The sequence below is a fragment of the Columba livia genome, chromosome 2 (genome assembly GCF_036013475.1).
Source record: "Columba livia isolate bColLiv1 breed racing homer chromosome 2, bColLiv1.pat.W.v2, whole genome shotgun sequence".
NCBI lineage: Eukaryota > Metazoa > Chordata > Aves > Columbiformes > Columbidae > Columba > Columba livia.
This window is the reverse complement of record NC_088603.1, coordinates 36410416-36432938: the sequence shown is the minus strand read 5'-3', so window position 1 is coordinate 36432938 and position 22523 is coordinate 36410416. Positions and strand designations below refer to the sequence as shown.

General features: G+C 46.6%; 1 protein-coding gene across 2 annotated transcripts; it reads right to left on the bottom strand.

The window, feature by feature from the left end:
• Nucleotides 1-10470: 10470 nt before the first annotated feature.
• Nucleotides 10471-20157, bottom strand: EVX1 (even-skipped homeobox 1). Of its 2 annotated transcripts, none has more exons than XM_065051398.1 (3): nucleotides 17921-18060; nucleotides 16086-16336; nucleotides 10471-15380 (listed from the first exon to the last, which is right to left on the bottom strand). In XM_065051398.1, the coding sequence occupies exons 2-3, from the start codon at nucleotides 16221-16223 to the stop codon at nucleotides 14850-14852; spliced, it is 669 nt and encodes a 222-aa protein (XP_064907470.1). In that variant the 5' UTR covers nucleotides 16224-16336; nucleotides 17921-18060; the 3' UTR covers nucleotides 10471-14849. The 2 variants fall into 2 exon arrangements, with proteins under 2 accessions (XP_064907470.1, XP_064907469.1); XM_065051397.1 differs by having other exon boundaries at nucleotides 10473-15380; nucleotides 17866-20157.
• Between the last annotated feature and the right edge of the window lie 2366 nt (nucleotides 20158-22523).

Sequence of the window (22523 nt, the reverse complement as noted above, 5' to 3'; positions counted from 1 at the left end):
AATTCTAACAGACTAAATAAAACTATCTGTGACAAAATAAAGGATAACTAGGTCATCACAACTTTCATGTGAGAGACAAATTCAAAGTTGCAAAGGTATTTGAAACACAGCAGAAAGCATGTTTTCTTAACCCAAGTATCTAAGAAGTGCTGAAAGAACGAAGTGTACAGTTGAAAACACATACCCAAGCTGAATGTTAGACTGCAAGGCGAAGCACAGCATAAAGACCGGCTTTGTTTGCAATAACCCTTGGGAGAACTGATACAAAGCAAAGGTGTTGGAACTGGTCTCTGATAGCAAAATGCAGCTGAAGGATGACGCTCTGTTAATGAAACAAAGGTTTTACTAAGTCTCTTAATTAAATCTGCACTGGTATATCCTATAGCAGGTTGGCTTCTGACACTGGAAAGAAATGGATATAAAGAGAATTCCAAAAAGACAGTGGAGCTGAATACAACATAATCACAGCAAGTATCGTGCCCAAGGTTAGAATTCAAAGATCTGCACATTTCAAAAAGTGAGATGAAAATTAGTCCATTTGGCAAAGCTGTTCTGGCCTCTCTACTAACACATAGAAGAGTTTGAAATAGTGGAATAAATAGTCCCAAGTGTGCTTGACTGAAGAGCAGTCTGCAAATGCAGATGATCAAAGTAGATAACCTATCTATGGAACTGAATTATAAACTTCCTTTCAAATAAGGCCATGGGACACTGAAGAATACAGGGAGTATTAAAGGTGTGTAGCAAATCTTATAATTCTGAAGCAGTTTCAAAGACAGTGGAAAAAATAAGCATAGCAAAGTTAAAATGAATAGTTGCTCCCAGGCAAAGCCATAGAAAAAATAATGTATAATACAGCCAACAAAGAATGAGAAAATGGCAACACAACTAATTGTCAACAAAAGTGGGTTTTTCTTTGTCCGCTTTATTAAGGAAGAATCCTGTTAATAGGATCTGGGCGGGTTTTTTAATAATAGTAAAATTGGTTGGCAAAGATATCTGCATTTCTCTAGCAGACTGTTTTGATTTAATCTGATTCAAAAAAAAAAAAAAAGTAATTCTGATTCTGATACAAAAAAAAAAAAAAGTAATACTATTTGAGTATAACACATATTAAAGAGTTGGAAACCACATAACTAATAGATAAGCAGAGGAGACAGTCCTCACCTAAGGGACAACTATCACAGATCCTCCAGCAGGTCTCCTTTGGATCCCCACTGTTCATTAATTTTATCAATATTTTCAGGGGCCAAATTGCTGGAGAATAATGTGAATTTCTTTGATCATAAACATATTTTAAAAACATGTCACTTTGACTAAATTACCTGGATCACATGGTAAATGGCCCCTCATCTGATCCTGCATTTCACTTCATTATAGGATGTCAATCTGGGACAGCCTGTCATTGAAAAGGCTGAAGTCTCTGAAGGACTGAGAATCACTGAAGGTGAATTACCAAGGTGATGTGGCATCTCGTAGGGTTAACTCAAATTGAGGTAGAAAGTACATTGAGTTAACTATATGTAACATAAGTCCATCGTTAAAATGCAATCTTCGCTTTGGAAAGCATGCAGACAAATTGGGAAAAGATTCAGAAAAGGACTAGAAGAACTATTGAGTTTCAAAGATACAGTTGCAGATTTGTTTGAATGCATCCATGTACCTTCACTTCTAATTTGTCATCATTGAGCATTGCACTAAAGGTCTCCATGGTGGCACAGAATTACATGACATGACTGAAAGCTTTGGGGAATGCAAAAGTTGTCAGAAAAGGACTGAAACAAAACAGACTGAAATCAACAAGTCCCTAACCTATTGACTAAGAGCTTTGAGGATGTAGCTAGCCTTTGCTAAACCAAATGTTTAACGCCGTAGGCTTTCCAAAGCATGGGCTTAAACAACATGCAGAGACTAAAAGTCACAATCAGATACCTGTCAGGTTGCAAACAGCCAAAAAGACATTGAAGTGATCAAAATTATTGTGTTAAAAAAATTAGAATCAATACACTATACAAGCAGACATGTTAGTGAAATCATCCTGGAAGTGTCCACTCTGATATTCACTACAACTAGTGGCAGATGGTTAAAGAAAGACTTCAAGAATTCAAGAACAAAGCAAGAGGAACAGCTAGATAAATATCCATGCAAACCTTTCAGAGATCCTTCCATGCTTGCAAGTCACAAAGAGCAGAAAATCTGAAGTGTTCTCAGGAGTTTGCTTCCATTCTGAAGCTGAACTTTTGCTTTGGTGAAAGAATGGGACATTTGCTAATAGGAGAGAAGCTGTATGAAGTGTGTCTTGTTCATGGGCAAGGGAGTGGCTGGGAATCAGCTTGAATAGCAGAAGGGTGTTAGTACAACGACTCCAGGGAAAACAGCTAAAGATAAAAACATGTTTCCAGCTGCAAATATGGTATAATAAACAACAGACTTCAAAGGAATGTATCAAAGAATTTGAAGAAAATTAATGCTTTGGATTCTTCTGCAACAGTAGTAGGATATGTGGATGACACAGTCAAGGAACAGAAAAGCCTTACTAGTGAAAATATACAGTCAGCATCACTAGCACCTGGTGGGATGAGTCATGTGAACAGAGCATCATATTCAGTTTATAACCTGGATAAGCAGAGAGAGCAGGTAAAAGCAGTGAGCATAAGGAGTGAAAACCAACTTGGTAACTATAACTCACAATTAAAAGGTTTTAAAAGCATGTGGGTTGATGTATTAACTAAGACCAAAGATGCTGACAGGGGTGTGTCACAAACCACCAAATCAAACCCAAGAATGGGATTAATTACCTCTTAAACATTTGTCTGCAATATCTAGGAGTAAAAATAGTAGCATCTGGACAAACTCAATTCAGCATTTGTTCTACTTTATCTCATGCAGTTGTCAGTAAACTATCACTGATAGTTTCTAAAAATCATGGATAATTCCCCAACTAGAAAAGCATGTTGTCCAGCATGGGAAAAAAATAGTTTTTGGATCTTGTTATGATGAATTAATTTTTAGACTGGAAACTGGTGGGTGGCTAGAGGCCGGAACTTACATTGCATATGAGCAAAGCTGAGCAATATGTACATGGAAGGCAGCTTCTCAACTTCAGAACAGTCCTGGGACAGAGTGAAATGAAGGCAAATATCCTAAGTAAAAAGATCACTATACACCATGCAGAGGGAGCTATATTAGATATCAATTAGCATACATCAAATGCTATAAAATGCTGGTAGTTGATAAGGAAAACTAAAGAAAACACGAAAAATACTGGGGTAATATATGAAAAAGCAGTAAGAAAAAGCTCTAAAGCATACCAAAACCAAAATAAATTATCTCAATAGTACAGATCTGATACTAGTTGGAAGTGTAAAATCAGTGTTTGAATCTTCATTTGGAAAGCAGGATAATGTAATCTTAACAGAAGAGGAAGACTAAGTACTTTTAATAAGATTATAAACTGAAGAAGATATTAAATAATGTCAAGTGAGATAGAGAAATAACTAACAATGAATTCACTGTCTTTAAAGAAGTGATCTAGGAGAACTCTGATGTTTTTTGGCAAGAGATTTTTGGAATACTGGTGAAATTTCAAAAGAGATAATGTTGTGCTTCTACTCAAAGGAAAGAAGGAGGTGACCCAGTAAATATGGGCTGATTAGCATGGCACTAATATAAAAGCAAATAAAAGCAAAACTGACGTGGAATTAATTTAATAAAGAATTCAGGAGAGGAAAGTAAGTTTTGTCAATCAACATAGTTTTATGAAAAATAGGTTTTGGCACTGCACATTTGATTTACTTTGACAAGATTATGGGTTTAGTTCATAATTGTCTCAACCTCAGCTTTTGTAAGGAAGTTATCCCACAACATTCTAATCTTAACACATTCCAAAACTACTACTCCTGTATTTATACAGTCCTAAAGCTACATTCGGCCCTTTGAAGGCAACCATGAGGTTGATGTGGCCCCCAGTGAAAATGAGTTTCACACCCCTGTTCTAGACTATCCCTATATTATACACTACCCCTAATCAGTAGGTGTCAAAGACTGCTTTAGGCAAGTTAAGAACTAGCTGGTTTAAAGAGCACAAAAAAAGAGTTGCCAGTATAGACATCATGGTGGAATGGGATTACAACTAACGAGGTCTTGCACAGACTGGTGTGTTCAGCACTACTAACTGTTGGAATCAGGTGGTCAGTAGTATGCACATACCCAATGTTGATGAAATTTGTGCCAAGGATGAATTTGCCACATTGTCTGTGTGGTATCTGCACACCTATGTAGCTGTCACCATGTCTATGGAAATAAGACAGTGTTCAGGGGGCTACAATCTCTTTTTTTGTTTTGTTTTCCTCTAGTAAATCTGTTATTTAGGTAACAAGGCAGTCCTGCAGCTAAGGTGCACAAATATCACAGGGAAATTTGACCTGACCAACAAACAGATTCTAAATATTGAAAAACATAAGACATTTAGGAACGATGGATGCAAGCTGTCCTTAGAGACTGAGGAACTTGTCCTAGAACACGGTGATGGAGGAAAGCAGCATTATAGTGGAGAAATGTGTGAACATGAGGTCTCATGGCTGTGCTGTAGACCTGCATTTGGGCCAGTGCAGTTCTTGGTTGCTTGTACAGGAAATATTAAAGTGAAATAAAAAGACAGAGCACTGCTGGAACAAACACTGAATACCCTCACTCTGTGTAGGTAGTTATGGCTTCCATGCTTTGAGAAAGGAAACTGGAAGATTGGAGATGGTGTAAGAGAAAGCCTCACTCAGAGCTCAATAACTGAAGAAAGTGCCTCACACTGAGAGGTCACACAAATTTCATATACTTAGGCTGTGAGAGTGAATACAGAAAAGTACTACAGTAAGTAAACTTCGTTCATGGAAAATAATGGATAATAAAATAAAAGTTTGTTAATTTAGCTGAGAAAAAAAAAAAAGAAAAAAACAGAAGGATGAAGTGCTGAACAATTTTTATTAGAAGTAAAGAAAATGGGAGGCGGCTGCTTTATTTTCTTTATTTTGCCTTTTCCCCCCACCCTGGTCTGTTCTGTTTGCTTTGGCCAGTGAATCATGGTTGTCATATATTACCAAGATTCTCCATAAGCTGATGTGTCAGGTCACATAGGACACCTGCTTTGAAAGTCTTTCACTGTCAAATGCATCGTATTTGGCTCAGTAAAAAATAACTGCAAGAAATCTAATGGTATGTGGTGTACAGAGCAAGCTGTAGGTTCTTCTAGAACTAAACTACCAATTTATAAAGCAAAATTTTAACAAGTCTCTGAAACAACTTCTCGGAGACTCGCTGAAAAAGCATCAATATGAGGGGATAACAGCAACTCTTCAACTTCTACTGGCATGGCAGATTACAATAGACATCAAGTAACATCTCTTGCTGAAGGGATGCTTATGACAAACTGAAACAATATGCACACAGATGCTGAACCTTACAACTCCTTTTTCAAGGAGAGGCTATTGTAAGAATTGTGCTCCTGCATAAAAAAGTTATTTGGGCTATCAGGATACATGATTTTGCCTTTGGTGGAGTTATATACCAATGATACAGTGTTGCCATGTCACCATGAAACAGTGCATCATGGTGTAGAAATGTCACCCTAACTGCCTACCTGGGTATTGAGAAGTTTAAAATTGGACCTTGGAGTATCTTTCTTTTGGCTAAAGTCGAAGGCTGGTACTGAAGACAAAATAAGTACAAAATTTGGAATCGCATAAGATTCTAAATATGCTAAAATTTCATTATATGGTTCATCAGTACTTGCTCCAAATCTCAGGTGACTGCCCCTGTGCGGTGTTAGGTGCAATTTGAGTTTGTCCAGGGAATGCTGGTTTGGGGAATATCCTCTGGGACAATGCCAGGGAGATCAGCACTGGGAGCCAGTGCAGTTAGTATCAGCATCTCTTATTTCTCAATCTGGAGTTCCCAGACAAAACTCCCACGGGCAAGTGTAGCTTTTCCTTTGTGGGACAGTGTCAGAAAATTGAGGGTATGTTGCCCTTTTTCCTGTCTATCTTGCGCTAGTAGCTTAGAAGTGCTTGGGCATAGTCCTTGAAATACAAGTGGCCAACTATAATATAATACCAAGATCAGTAGGTGTGTAGAAACATGGGTGTCAGCTGCCCTACTGACATCGACAGTAGGGAACCATTATTAGTAAATCTTGGAGGACCAGGTGTCATGATCTGAAGTTAGATTAGATTGAATGGGCTAAATGGATGCAGGAACAACTGCCTCCTTACCAGCAACACACAATACAGTTGCTCAGTGCTGCAACACAGCTCTGTTGTAAAATCCTTCCTTTGTGACCCATATGACACGCAGGCTTTCAGGTGGGAAGCTGGGACTGCCAAAGCAGAGGGTGAGGAGTATGGGATCAGACACTATCTATGCCCTTTTACCTTGTGAGCCAGTGTTAATGGCAACACACTGTTCAAGGCTGAGAAAGGCTGAGACACCCAGCCTTGTCTACTCATCCAAATCCACAATGCCTCTGAACCAGGAACAGGTCAGGAACATCATTTGGAGCCAAACCAAACCCTGTCAACTGGTGGAGTGCTCTCCTGCCTCTGGAATAGATCCCAAGCCACATGTCAGCTGGCTGCAAGAGAAGCACAAACATTTACAAAGCTAGGGTTTCCTCCCCCCCCTTTTTTTTTCCTTTTTTTTTTTTTTTTTTTTTAGATTTTCTGCTTAATTTGTAGTTGTCAGAGGTGGCAAGACTGTGCTCCTTTTTAGCTGAAGGTTTTAGCAAATCGGACCTTTTGGTTTTGTATTAAATTTTACTTCAGGTCAGGTCATTTGTGGAAAGTGGTTTTGGAACCTATGACTCAGTATCTCCACATTAGAGAAAATTTCCCTCCCTAAAGTACACAGGCTTGAGTAAACGTTAGAATAATTGTGGGATAATTCCCAAGAGTGATTCACAGCCTATGGGTGTACAAGGCCACATGTTAATCATGTGGATGTAGTAATAGTAGTGGTTGCTTTATTTGCTCTGTAATTCACCGTTGATCCTGCACTGCAATAGCAGTAAGCAAACTTCCCCTAAGTAGGCAAAAATGCATTCTGGGATGAATTAGGACTTCAGAATTTGGTCCCGGGCAGGCAGGGTAGAAAGTGTTAGGTTTTTAATGAAAATTTAGCAAGGTGGAACCAAGCTATTGGGAGAACTAGCTGAACTGCCTTCCTCTCAGCAGTGCTTGGTCATAGAATCACGATACAGACTGTTAGGATCGTTTTTCTTGGATAAGAAACTGAAAGCACTCATCCCAGTGCAAATTAAGATCTCTCTATAGAGAGTGGGGAAATGGCATTTTCAGGCTGTGAGTTTTGTTGGCAATGCATGATACGTACGGGGCTCAGCTTTCAGGGACTAGATGTAAAAGATGCCGCTGATGTAACACTGGATTGCTGCTCGGGAACAATGTGGCAAAATTACAGTGTTTTTTACACTAAAAAAGCAAATGCAGAAGAGCAAATAAAATAGTTCAGCTTACAAATATCGATCAGGCATACTTTCCCGTAAAAAGTCTGGTGATTGTGTTTCAAGGTATACCCTGGTACCAGGGATTGATGGCTCCTGAGACAGCCCTGAACTGCCCACCTTCCCCAGAGACTCCTCCGTTAACAGCGCACTTGAGAAGTCAGCATCGCTTTCCGTTCCGCCTATTTTATTTCCTTATTAATAAAAAAATTTTATATTCTTCTGCCTTCAGGTGATTTTTTTTTTTTCTTAAAGCGTTGTATGACTACCCAATGGGAAAAAAAAAAAAAAAAAAAAAAAAAAAAGGGTGTGGGAAAGGGAAAGGGAAAGGGAAAGGGAAAGGGAAAGGGAAAGGGAAAGGGAAAAGGAAAGGGAAAGGGAAAGGGAAAGGTAATGGGAAAGGGAAAGGGAAGGAAAGACAGAATTGCGTCAAGATGAGCTTCTAGTGACAGCTGCCTTTTACTTCCTTTCTTTCCTAGCACGCCCCTTTTGAGTGTTCTTGTCAAGTACGAACTTTCCCCCACCTCTCTCTCTCACTTTCCGACCGACTTCTGATCTGGGAAATGTATTTTATACGTTTGATGGATAAAGCGATCAACTTCTTTTTCGACCGAGCCTTTTTGATTTGGAATAAATTGGCGGCGTTTTTTCCTCCCTGCCTGTTTGTGTATTTGTTTTGTTTCCTCCTCCCCCAAGGTAAATCTAGACCGCTGTAATGGCATCTGTATATACCGTCCGTGTCATTTAAATAAGACGTGTTATCAAGCGTTTTTAAATCTGCAGTCAGCCTCATTTAACCTCCAAAATTACGCCTAACAGGCCACCGTCATTAGCCAAATTTGAAGGAACGTGCAGTATGTTTTAAGTAGTGTCATTTCCACACTGATGAACCCTCTCTGAAGCGAAACAGGGATTTTATTGCGAAGGCTGTGGGAGCAGCTACAGTCCGCGCCCCTCCCTGCCTGGGCACACGGGTGACCGTGGGCACGGACCCCGCAAGACGGCTTGCAAGAAGTTGGTGTCCGTTTTACGAGGTCGTCTCCCCCTTCCTTCTCGAAGGGATGCAGGATTTGTGCCGCCTGGTCGGATTATTTATTTGTTACCTTGCAAGCGGGCAGAGCTGGCCAGGAGAGCTCTGGCTGCTCCCGGGTTGCCTGTCCCAGGGGACACCAATTAAAGGCACTAATTGGACAGCGATACATCAAAGTCTGCCGCTGAGACCAGCTCCTCAGAGCTCCTGTAGTCAGGCTTATTGTTTTAGGTACCGACATTGCTCCAGGTTCCCGTGTCGGGCGGCGAATGGGGGAGCCGGCACACACACACCCACGCGTAACACACACACCCTCAGACTCCCGTGGATAAGGGACGAGGGGCCTGGCCCTACTCCTAACATGTCTCAGGTGCTTCCTTCGGGCTGCCTTCCCTGCGCATTGGGGTGAGCCTCTGTGGGGCAGCAGGTGTTTCCCCGAGCCAGGGATCACCTCTCGAGTTCGGGCAGGAGCCTGAAACGGCAGCCCTTCGGAACCAGGGAGGGGCAGGGCTTCAGGTAAATAGTTCTTGTGTTTGGGAGAAAAGGTGAGGAGCAAGGAGCTACACACTGGAACACTGGGGAATAAACCCGGCCTCTCCCCTGCTTTCCAGCTCTTATTCGAGAAATGCATCAGTTCCCCAATTACCAAATGACCTGCTTCAACTTTCCAAGAGGTTTCATTAACTCTGAGTTTTTCCTGACCTCGGGCTTTTCCAGGCAAGGCACCGGGAACGCTTTGCCGGCTTCATCCCAAGCCAGGTGGACACCGCGCCGCGGCTCCCCCGGCCCGGCAGGAGATCGGTAGCGGGCAAGGTTGGCCTGAGGGAGGCGCAGGCCAAGGGCCAAAGCAGGGCCCGTGGTGCATATGTATGTATATATCTCGAACAGAGGCAGAAAATGACAATTCACCCCGCAGCCGGAGTTGGCATCCCCAGGCTGAGCGGCAGCGCTGTTTGCCTGTTACTGCGTGGTTAAAAGCTGCTTTTTAAGCTGTCCTTTCTGCAGACATCGCTCTCGGGAGCAAAGCACGGCCCCGCGGAGATGGGGCTGCGTAACCCACGAAGGAGCGGTGTCTGCCGTGGATGGTTTCCCTGTGGAGCGTAGTAGCCGATACGGTGGGGCTGGAGTTTAGCAATGGTCCCCTTTACATCCTGCGTTCCCTTCCTCAGCTCGGGGAGGATATGCCGGGAGAGTGAGGAGGAGTTTGATCATTTACTGCCCACGGAGGCATTTGTTTTTCATTTTGCAAACGCTTCCCTTTAAGTAATTGTTCTTGTTAAGAGCGTATACCTTTCACTGGGCTTCACCGCGCTATAAATAATCTCGATGAAGATGCAAGGATATGACTTTCACAAGATTGGACAATTGATTAAATCTGTGACCTGCAATTGCGAATAATCTTGGAAGGCTATTTAAACAGATGAAGGCCTAAATTGTCTTGCTTGTATCTGAATTAATTTCTCATTCATCATCATTATGGAGTGATTGGTTCTATTCAGGCTTTGCAGCCTGCTGGAACGAAACTGGATTTAAATGAGACTGTAACACAATTTAAATGCTCCCCGGCTTTAACGAGGCCAATCGAGCAGCTGCAATAAATACAAATATTTTTCTAAACAGCCTTGTTTTAAATAATTACCCAATACTTTCATGTGATGTTCTTAAAAGGTAATTTCTGTCTCTGAAGTCCCAGGCACTTCTTTGCAGAGAGGGAAAATAATGTTGTGTGTTGACTTTGTGTGTATATGTGCATGCAATATACCGATCGTGATTCTTTAAAATAGGGTTTGTAAATACTAGTGTAAACCTGCGCTACGTTCTTGGTCGTAGGTACACTCAGTTTAACATATTAAAACAAAACAAAAATTACCGTGGTGAATGGAGACCAGAGATTGTGTTTTATTTCTTGTTTGAAGATTCTGAACTAGCGATATCTTCATCCCTTTATTTAAAAGAGAGAGAGAAAAGAAGAAAAACTTTCCAAAGACAGGGACCAGTTTCAGTAGGTACCTGCCCTAACCAACACTAGCCGCACTCCCTCCCCGATACCAGCTCTCCAGACTCGCACGGAAGTCAGCCCATCCGCGGGTGCTGAGGGGGGACGGGACCCTCCCACTTTACAAAAGCAACAGCGGGAAGATCTGGAGGAAGCAGGCAACAAGCGAGGGGCTCCAGGGTGAAGGATGCATCAAAAGGACGTGGGACTAGTTTCCCTTCCCCCTTACATCCACTCAGGAACCTGATGCACCTAAATGAAGCCATTTGGGTTAACGAGACTCCAGCTCATCCTGACGTTGGCTTTACCCCAGGGTGACGCTATTGTAAGCGGCAAGACAGCGGGCCTTGGGGTGACATATGGCGGAGGGTGTTTTCAGGGACTAAACTCAGTAGTAAAATAAAGCAGCCAGGCAAGCAGGAGAATAATAGAAAACAAAAGGATTCTTCAGATGTACACGCCAAAAACTAAAGGAGCCACATGCCTTTCTGCAGGTGCCGGCAAACGACCTAACAACCCAGCAGAAAATATGAAATATGAAGAGCCGATTTTCTAATGATTTGAGCGCTGGAGTAAAGAATAGTGCTAGGAAAGCAGATCCGATCCAGTTTCATCATACAACCGTAATAAAAACATATAGCCTGAGACGGGAAAGTGAGCGGTAGGCTCGGTGCTATCTCACTTAATGGTACAGGAGGTGACACATAAAACACAACGGAGATGGTCTGAGTAGAGCCGAAAAGGGCCGAGTGATTTGATAGTAACAGAGCAATTTAATGCGCGAGTTACAGCACTGCTCCGCGGGATCGTTTAGGCTTAACCCATTCTCTAGAGCTCATCTTCTTTCTCTTCTAGTCCTTTTTTTATTAGCAGTATTATTATTCAGTTGTTTAAAATGAGCATTATCCCAAACATATGCAGTGCAATCAGCTCGGTCACACTTACAAGAACACGCTTTAATAAGGCAATCAATCAAACGCTAACAAGACGGGGAAGGCCTTTCGGAGCTGAATTTGGCTGGCTGGGAAGCGGAGCCGATGCGGCACATGGGGTAGGGACAGCTCCGTGCCCGTTGGTGACAAGGGGCGAGTGCCCACCGCCCGCCCGGCAGCAGCGAGGGCAATTCCCCGCGGGGCTCGGGCTCGGGCCTCACCCTGATTCCCGAAGAGTCTCATCCCCGGCCAGGGCGAGGCAAGGGAAACCTGTCTGCTTGGTGGCAGTGACTCGAGGCCAGAGGCGGAACCTGCTGTCGGCTGGGTGCCCCGTGTCTGCTCCCGTCGCCGGCGATGCCCCACGCGTGCCCGGAAGCGGCGCCCCGCGTGGGGCTGCGGGGACCCCCACCGGCGGCGAAGGCGTTAACGGCACCGTCCCCACGCAGCAAAAGGAAAATTTCATTATGAAGTAATGAGTAATTCCTCCCAGTGAGATGTATTGTTATATCTTCCACTTCAATTTAGAAGCACAGCGGCTCAATTACCTAGAAAATACAGTCAATTAAAGGCTGCTGATTGGACACGAGGACGGATCATCGATCTTGTACTTTCCAATATCGTTCCAGACACCTCATTTTCCCTCCCCTATTAACTGAAAATACTCTTGGCATTACTGCGACCCTCAGCCTATTTACCTGTCGCAGCCAATCTCTGCCCTGTGACCGAGCCGCGGAGAAATTCACAGCCACCCTTTGCCGCAGCATCCTCCAAGAACGGGCGGTTGGGAGGGGGGCAATGGCCACCCGGAGCAGTAAGGGAGAGCGGGGACCGTGTCTGCTGCGGGAGAGCCGCGTCCTACGCTCCCGGTCTCTGCGTCCCCGCTGCCCGCTCGAATAAGCGGGGTTTTTCTCTTTATGGTGGAAGAGGAACACAACGGGTTAAATATTCTCTCTCTCATACACACCTAGATATAGAAATTATATGTACTTGAATATATATTATATATTGTCCTGCGCCCTAGCCGATGGCATTTTGCGAACTGGGCATTTCGCAAGAGCAAAGTGGTGCCTCGGTCTTTCCGCAGGCGACCCCGGCAGCAGCCCTGGCCGGGTCCTGCCCCGCGATCGCGGCCCAGCAGGTGCCTCCGCCTGGCCGGGGAAAGGGGGGTCGTGGGCCATCCATGACACCGCGGTTTTGCTGGGCAGCGCTGATCTGTCCCCCGGCCTCTTCAGCGCTCCGTTCTCTCGGGGTCGCCGTGGGGATTGTATCAGCCACTTGCTCCGCAGCTCCCGGTTTGTTGCACTGGATATTCTCCTGTCTGCTAAAAGACAAAGTGAGGAGGGGAAAGGCTTGGAAAGATCGGGTGTTCCTCGTCGCTGCCCTTGGACGCTGTTCGCAATTACTATTTCCGGGGGCAAGAGGGGGGAATAATCTATTCGTGAGTGTCCAAAAAGGGCCATCGGTTTCTATGCCGATGAGGACATCTCATTCAGGAAGGGTGGGACAATCTGCCCTTAATGATTTAAAGCTGGTGACTTTGGATCGGGTTTTTAAAAGCTCTAATAAACAATTTTTTTTAATTGGAAAAATATATTCTGTGACGCTCGTGTCTCTTCCCTGCTCTTCATCCGCTATAGGGAAATGCTGCTATTCACTCTCTCTTCTAAAGACAAAAAGTCTCCGGTGTGACAATAAACCAGAGGCTCCTCAGCAATTTAACACAAAGTAGATAGCGGAGGTGTCAACATGTCTTTGTTCTGTCCAGCATTTATTTTCCTGCTTGTTGAACTGTAACTACTAGAAACTGCACGAAGGTGACATTAGTCTTAAAAAACAATTTTACTTTTTTTTTTTTAACAAACACAATAAAAATGTGAGTGATATGTTGTTAAAACGTGTCTGTTGTCTTTACCGTTGTTGGCGTTATTGTTGTAACAAATTATGATAGTGTATTCTTTGGGTTATTTTAAAATAGAACGAAATAAACCGTTCCGGTTTTGGAAGAACCTACTACCCAGCCCGGTGTCTTTTCTTTTCTTTTCTTTTCTTTTCTTTTCTTTTCTTTTTTTTTTTTTTTTTAATTTTAGGTTGACCGAAAGCCAAGCAAAAGCAATGATGAAACCTCCTTCCGAAATACCTGAAGTGGGGGGGTGTGTGTCTTGTGAAAGAAATCCTCCTCGAGAAGCAAAAGGGACCACCAGTGTGAGGAACACATACAAATGCAAAGATTAGGGGTGGAGAAGGAAACACAACACCCAACGCATGAATTTAAAAAAAAAAAAAAAAAAAAAAATGGCAGAAAGGAAAAGTCAGTGAGAGAACTGAAGGCTGAAGTACAAAGGAAGGGAAATCGCCTTTGCTCGAGTTTACAGATTAGTGATTGTCTGAAGGAGTTGTGCTCCCTGTCACCTAATCTCTTCCCTTGGCGGCTTGTTAGCGTTTGGCTCGGGGTCTCTGCTCACAGAGCATTATACATTCGATATTCAAAACCCCTCCTTACATATACATCACTTGCTAATTTCGTCAGTGTGTGCACATTTCAGAGACTGATAATAAGACGTTGTTATTTAAAGGACAAATAGCTCTGACCCATAAAGAGGCAGAAACTTGTATTTTTTCCCTGCCAATTCCAGTCTGCCTCTTAAAACTAAAAGCTGGAATGAAAGAGGAGATGGAATGCTGGGTTTCTGCTCGAAACGAAGGAGGAGACAAGGGAGAGTAAAGAATACAATTAAACCACGAAAGTAATGTACAGAATGCCAGTGTTTCTTTATAATAAAGCATTGTTTTTCTCTATAGAGATAACTGGATAATACTGTTCAGCTGAAATCCAGAAACCTTTTGTTTTTGCTGTTTGCTCGTTGTTTTTATTTTCTGAACACTCTGGTAGGTTACATCTTTGCTTTCTTCATGCGCACAAGCCATTTCGTTATCAATATAATGTTTCTTTCAAGTATTTCAGATTTTCCTTCTCCGTCTCATAGGTTTGTGCATACGGTTTGTTGCTGTGATCTGCAGACGCCCCAGCCCTTGGTAAGAAGTCTACCCATGGAAAAAGAAAAGTCCCAGCTCATTTCTATAGGTTACCGAAGTGACTTTCATTCGGGTTGGTTTTCTTCCTCTTCCGTGCTTAAAATCCTTCTCAGAGATATACCACTAGTTATTCCTTTCCTTCTTCATTTTTTTCCCCCTTGAAATGTAAATCCTTTTAAGACTGAGCTATTTTTAGTCTTTTTTGTTTGGTTTTTGTTTGTTTGTTTGTTTTTTCCATACGTGTCCTCTTGTGGGGAGAGAACACGATTAAATAAACATCGGCTGTAGGTACATTAACTGGAAGAGAAACTCGGGAGAGGGACGAGTTTTTAGTAACCCTGAGACGAAGGTTTATCTCGTTAAAGGTACTTCTTCTCTCTGGTCCATGGAAACTGAAGTGGCTTTGCTCAGCACAGAGGGTGTGAAAGTGAGGAAAGAGTCAGTCCTGGTTGTGGCTGAACAGGTAAAATCTGATCCGGAGGGTCTCTGTGCCAGCCCATTAGACTGGCCGCTGTGGCAAGCCAGGCAGGAGCAGGGGTTGCCAGCAGCGCTGCTGAGTCCATGAGTTGGGGCAGGGTAGAGAGAGGGATGCCTAAAGGCGCAGAGCAGTTCTGGTCTCGGGTATGGGTGGGAGAGGACCCTGAAGGTGTCCAGCGGCCTCAGGGGGGTACTGAAGGGAGTGGCGGCCGAGGCTGATGTGGCTCCGATGCCCATGTGGGAGTAGTAGGGCAGGGGCAGGTGGGACGGGAACGGGTAGGGCAAATTGCCGGTGGCCGCCGCGTGGCTCATCATGTAGGTATAAAACGCCGGGTCGGCCGGGTGAGGCCAGGTCATGGCCAGGCGCTGCCGCTTGTCCTTCATCCTGCGGTTTTGGAACCAAACCTGCGGGGAAAGGGAAGGCGAGAGCAGTCACCCGCCGCCGCCCCACTCCGCCCGACCGCCGGCACCAGCGCCTGCCCCGGGACGGGCGCGGGAGGGAGCGGGGCCGGCGCCAGCTCTCGCTCCCAGAGGGAGTTGTCATCACGTACGGAGGGATCAGTGAAGCCCCTATAAATCTACAGGGAGACACAGTGAAGCAGCCCTTTTAGGGTGTTTGTTTTCTTTTCTTCTTGCTAGGGCTTGTCCTGCTGACCCCGCCCGGCTACGGCCAAACTCGGCAGCTCTGCCTCCTTGCTGCACTTTTGCAGTCAGAACTGCCTGAGATTATTGTTATCGTTTTTATTTTCACGTGCAAATGTTTTTGTAAAGGCAAAGCAAAACGAAATCAAAACAAGATCTGCTGCTGTCTTCCTCGTCTCTCCCCCAAGAGCTGTGCGAGGTTTGGACGGGATTGAAAGGAATATTAAAAGTAGTCTACTAGGGAGAGGTCGGATTAGCGGTGCTGGCTGGGATGACTTCGGGAGCCGTATCCTCTCTCCCGCATTGCTGCTTGCTGCAGGATGCGGGCAGGGCCAGGAAAGGGGCGGGAGGGTTGGGGGCGGGGGGGGGCGAGAGAAGGGAGGGTTGTGCTTTCCAAAGTTTTGCAAGGAAGTTTGGCCATATAGATTTATATCGTGCTAATTGGAAACATGTCCGAGCTGTGTGTACCTTGATTGTGGTTTCTGGCAGATTTAGAGCAGCCGCCAATTCACATCTCCGGGGCCTGGACACGTAGTTCTCCCGGTAAAACTCCTTCTCCAGCCGGGCGATCTGCTCGCGGGTGAAGGCGGTTCGGTAGCGGCGCATCTGGTCGCTGGCGCTGCAGGCCAGCGAGCCCTGGGAGCCGCCGCTGCCTCCGCTGCCCTTGGGGTGATCCCCCCCGTCGCTGGGGCTGCCGGCCAGCGCCTCGGAGCACGGCCCTGCGTGAGGAGCCCGGAGCAGAGACACACGCTGGGAGGCGGGCGTGCACGGAGGGATGCTCCCCGCCCGTCTCCCCAGCGAGCTCCCTTCTCCACCCAGCCCTCCCCACTAGCCTTTTCTGTATCTGTCTGAGTGCGCCGAGAATGCTGGGGAGACATCTGAGAGGGACCGGGGAGAGGCAAGAAGAAGGGGATGCAGCACCGGTCCAGAATTCGAAGGGTGCTTATTCACTCTGGCAGGAAGGCTACCTGCCTTCTCCCGCCCCCAACACACACAAATATACACACACCGCCCTGGGAGCGTCTGCTCGATGTACCCCCCGATTGCTTCCAGCACTGTGAAGCCGGAGGCCGCCGCCGCAGCATCCCCCGATCCTGAGCGTCTCGGAAAGGCAGGTGTGCCCATCGCCCGAGCCGCACGGATCCGCTCTCCCTTCCTCCAGCCCAGCAAGGGCCCAGGAGCGAAGCAGCCGGCAGGCAGGGACCCTACTCCCTCCGGAGAGGGGTCAGGCCTCGGGACTTTCCGCTCATTCTCAAAAGCCCAGGATGGGATATTTTCAACGAGCGTTTAAGGGAAGAGACAGGGAAGACAGCGCTCTCCGCGCTTCCCAGCTTCTTCTTGAAGTGATGGAGGAATGGGAAGGGGGGCAGAAGTGGGTTGTTGGGGGCTGAGGGGGAGCTTACCGGGCTGGGAAGGTGGGAATAAGGAGTGGGGGCAGGGGTAAAAGGGGCCTGGCCGCTTCATTTGCTTTCAAATGCAACTCTCCCTCATTGTCCCCGAGACCAAAGGCAATTAATTCATTGGGACCATTTCCGAGCTGGCGCCACCGAGACATAGAAGTGACAAGGTAATTTGGACCTCTCCTCTTTTTTCTTCTCTCTCTCTCTCTTTTTTTTTTTTTTTTTTTTTTTTTTTAACCCAACGTGCAAACAAGGACCTCGCTGCCGCACTTGTGGCAGGCAGGAGTCGGCAAGCGATTTTACGGTCTTTATGGGCGCTTCCGCACTCGCCCGGGCACATTTCACCCTGCAAAACCACAAACAGCTCTCGGCCAGAAAACCCGTTTGATCTTGCTCCCCCTCCTACCACATACAAAAAAAAACGCGCCCGCGGGAAGGATCGGAAGGGATTTCCTCGAATATGAACTGTCCAGGCGATGGGGAAGAATTAAAATATATATATATACATGAAGGGGGGAGAGTGAGAAGTGGTCTTGCCAAGGGGGTCCTACGGGACAAGCTGCAGACCTGATGCATTCACGACGGGAAGCCTGGCTCCCCTCCAGGGACGCGGGGGCTGCCCGGTGTCGTGTCCTCTGATTCCCAAACAAGCCTCCCCGTGGCAGGAAACCGAGGAATCAGCCAGGAAAGGAGATCCCCCCCCACACACCCCTGCTTCGCTGCCCCTCGCTCCGCTGGCGAGGCAAAGACCACCTCCGGCAGCCTCCCCTGCCCCCCCCCCCTCCCCCAGTGCTGCCCCCAGCTCCGATACGGGCGGGTGGCTGGAGGCATGGGAAGGAGTTGGGTACCTTTGCTGTGCTGGTACTCGGCGCTCCCCGTGGCGCAGTCCGGGGTGCAGCTCACCTCGATTTCCTCATAGAAATCCGACTCAGTGTCCGAGCTGCTCTGCTGCCCTTTGCTGGAAGGGGGGTCCGGGACGGGGGGCTGCTGTCCGGCCGAAAGCAGTGCTGCCGCCGCCGAGCGGCTTTCCGGCACCGTCCCTGTCCCTGGCAGCACCTCCACCTCCTCTTCGTCTTCTTCTCCACCACCTTCTCTTCCTCCTCCTCTCTCCCGGGACGACAAGGGGCCAGGTCTGGGGCTGAGGCAGTTCCGATGGATCATCTTCTCCTGCGGCTCCGGAGTGGGGCTCCCCACTGCTTCGGACAAATTAGGTACCCTCTTGCCAACTAGAGCGCCAAGTTGTGTCCCTTCCAGAAACATCACCATCTCCTTCCTGGTTTCCATTGTGGCTTTGCTTAAGAGAGGGGGGAAAAAAATCCAGATCTCTTCCCCCCCTCCCTCCCGCTCCCGCCCCAGCCTTGTGCAAACCCAGCAACCCTCTCCTGCCAATGCAGAGGAGCAAGCGGTGAGACAGGGTGACCTTGTGATGCGAGCGCTACACTCTGCTGTGCTGCTCTGGGAGGGATCACCATTGCCCTCTTCTTTCTAAGCTGTCATTCTCAATGGTGCAGTCGTCATTACAGTACCACCGGTGACGCCACACATTGATTGCCAGTGGATAAATAGAAACGTCTGCCATGGGGAAGATGAAAGGAAGAACCGGAGCTAATGGGCTAAATGCGTGATGCACCAGGTGTAGAAGCCCGAGATGGAGAGGGAAGTGTGAAAAAGAGGTGCATATGGAGCTGAGCTGCAAAGAGGTTGTAACATGCGGAGAGAGTTCCGCAGGGGGAAGCCTTTCCTGACAATTATATAGCCTTTTGACTACTTTAAGTCACAACCTTGATGTAGAATTGAGGCGAAGATCCCTAGCTGCATCCTGAAAGTGAGAAGATACGTACTCAAGCCTCTTCCTTGGATGCATTATTTATTGCTGGCGATCAGTTTCCGTACAACTGCATATATAAGGTTTTAAGAATCCTTTGCAAACTTGAGAATAAGGAAACGCGCCGCTGATATTTGAATGCAGAAAGAGCTTTGACTTCTTGTTCTGGTTCAGTATCGGTTCCTATTCCTATGACATTTATTGATTTCTATTGACTGAGATTAAAACGTTAGTTTAAATTTTGGAAATGCAGTTACATATTTATTGCGGTTTACATCTGAAATATACAGCTACTTCACTTCTTGTAACTGTAGTTATTATGCCTAACTGCTGTTTGTCGTTTACTCTTATTTTTTCCTTCCTTTCCATTTGTTCCACGATCCTTGCACTTCTAAGAGGGTTTTACGTCTCATCCCCTTTCTTCTTTTCCACTAATTGTTTTGCATAAATTATTATCTGCTTTCAGGAGGAGAAACTGCAAGAAGAAGGTCTGCCAATAATAATCCTGGCTCAGAGGAACGCAAGTTATCAAGGCCAGAGCTTATGCGAGCTAGCAGATGTTGTTAAAACAGAAGTGACAAGGGCAACCATTTGGAAAGCACTTGTCTGAAAATAAGGGACCTTGTACCGGAAATATAGCGGCACACGTAGCCTCTTCGGCGTATTATGATATTTCTAATGAGTGCGGCAAGTATCTGATCTCTAGTTAATATTGACTCACACTTGTAGTGTCAAGTCATTTTCACCATCTGTCATAGCTAGGTTGTTCTAAAATTTTTTCTCAGAGTGTTATTGGCTAGTCAGGTTACAGAAAACATTCAACCAATTACGTTCCCAACCCGGTAAGGAATTTACTGGCATATTTGAGGTGACGTTGCTTCGGTGGGGAACAGGCAGTGCAATAGGAAACACGCTGGGATTTTCTGTCCAGCCCTGTGAGCCCGACGGGCACAATGCAGGGAGACAGACGAACAAACAAACAAACAAGCAAACCGGATTCCCGATCCACCTGATGCGAGGATTAAGATGTACTCCCAGCAATAGACGTATTGATTTCAGGGGGATAAACCAGGAATCTTTACAGGGCTACCGCCACCAACCTCTCTGCCTGTGTGGACATGCATGCATGTTTCCACGCACACACACATCATGCGCATACCACGCTCCGGACCGCACTGCTTTTCATCACAAGTGTGATGCGTGCGCTGCTCCGAAGCTTGCCTATTTGTTGAAAACTCGTTGCTAAAACCCCTTTCCCTTCTCTCCCTTGCCAGCCTTTAGACCGGTGCGTGCCCTTCCAGCTCAGGATGAGGATCCACCGCCCATCCCTGCCGCAGCCAGGCACTGCTCCGCAGCCTGTGAGAGCGCGGAGCCGGGGCAGCAGAATGAGCTCTGAGTGCTGGAAGAGAAGGAGGTGGGCGGGTGGGTGGGTGGCTGGATGGAAGGATGGATGGATAGATGGATAGATACACAGAAAGATAAAGCAGTCCGTCTCTGACGCCTGCTCCCACTGGGTAGAGGCGGAAGGTCAGCGCTGCGCGGAGAGGTGCGGAGCTCTGCGGTGGAGCGAGGCGAAGTGAGGCGGGGGGGTCTCGGGCAGTGCTGTGCCCGTGTCTCGCTGGTGGCGCTTCCCACGGTTGGCGGCACCGTGCCTGCGCTTTGCTGAGGCGGCTGGTTTCTTGCACCTCCGGGGGGTGTGAAGGCTCGAACTCCCCCGAGGCCCAGGACAACCTCAGCCTTGCGAGGACTCTCACCTCAGCCTCCTTCCTAGCTCAGCCAGGTAGCCGTGTCGGAGAGGGCTGGTTATTGTCTGCGGCGGACAGAGAGGATTTTCCCATTGCTACAAGTTTGAGGGCAACAAGAAGAGGTGTATTCATGTCTCTTTCTAAATAAAGCAGTAACCGAAAGCTGGATTCAGAATACGAAGCAGCGCCCCGAGAGCAGACGATGGAGAGGACTGTGGGGAGATTAACGGGAAATCTTGTGTCTGGCAGACTGGAGTCCTGGGGATGCTTCCCGTGGCTTATGCTGGCCGGTCCCCACATTTTTTACCATTTTCGTTTACGAGACACTACTGCCTCCTTCCTCATCCCATTCTTAATCCGTTCCCACCAGGATGCCACCCATCATGTACCTCGGGTCGGAAGTTTTGTTGAGCCTGAGATGCTGATCATTACCACAGACGCAGCTACACAGGCTGCGGAACACCCACGCACGGACCGACACACAGCCCCGCACACATACACACGCAGTTATTTGCTCAAGGTAAACACAGCGAGTTAAAGGCCCGAGTGGAATCTAAGGAAAAAAAGGAAAAAAAAAAAAAAAAAAAAGATGGACTCGAAGCGTTGGGTCGATTTAGATTGGACTAGTAAAGACTTCTTAAAATGTCTGTTTTTACATCCCCCAGGAAGAATACAGCCGCGCCAGCCCCTCGCACGCCGACAAGCCGGTGTCGCGGCGTGGCAGAGCGAGGAGCCCCTTCCCACTCCCCGCCGCGGCGGCAGAGCTTTGCCTCGCCGGGAATGCGGGGTCCGGCGCTTTGCCTTCTGTCCAGTGTTTCCCACAGATCTGTCAAGCCCGATTTGGAAGGAGACTCCTTCCTGTGGCATTGATTTCCAGGCAGATTGGAAAGTGTATCTCTATAGGGGTTTTCTTTTTTTATTTTTTTTTTCTCATTTTCCCCTAACTGTTCCAGACCGAGTTTTAAAACCTATGAAGTCTCTCTCTCTTGTTTGGTCACAGCCAGGGTGTCATAACTATCTTCAAAACTTTTAAAACTGATTTATTTCTCCGAGTTTACAGTTTTCCTTGCTGATACACGGTCGAAGTGAGATCAGGGCGACCCCGTTCAAAAGGGTAATACACCGATTTCAGCGTTACCTTCGATGAAAGGTGCCCCGTATATAAAAAGCAAACGAAATAACCCCCCTTCCCAGAACAAGGAAATAATACGGGGACTTCAAAACATTGCTAGAGTGATATGCTCAAAAATCAGGTATTTATTTTCCTTTGCCGGTCAACAGTACGTCAATAACTTTTGACCGATACTGTCCAGTTACGACTGGGAACCTATAATGCACCTTCAGTTTCTCTAACAAACCAAATCTTGCCGTCTGTAAAAAAGGAAGAAAGTTTTTAAATGCTGTGGAACAATTTAGTGTCGCAAAAACTTATATACAGTACAAATGTGTGACCAAACCAGAAAGCCTATGGGTAGTGTTAACAATAATGGCGTAATTATCACTGTTTTATTAAGGTTATTTTTTTACGACATGGTAAGAGGTGGGAGCTTTGGAGAGAAGAGAATAATAGGCGCATTATTCTGTGGTGTAAAGACAAGCCGGAACAATGACAGCACATACCACGTAAGTGGCGTTGAGGGGAGAGAACAGAGCCACGAGTGGGATGCGCCTAGGAGAGCATGTAATGGTATTTACAGGAACCGATCCAAGACATGATTCTGCCTCTGTGTAGCTCTGAATGTCGGATCCCGTCATTCCCACGCAAGACATCTGCCTGTTCTTGACTTTTTTTTTTATGTGATGACTGCCGGAAGCAGCGCGTCCCTGCCACCGCAGGAGGCTCGGGAGACTTTTGCCTTGTTATATCAAAACCGGGGGGCAGGGGGGAAGAAGGGCCCGACTCCCGCTCCTAGGACCTTCAGGACAAGTTTGTCCG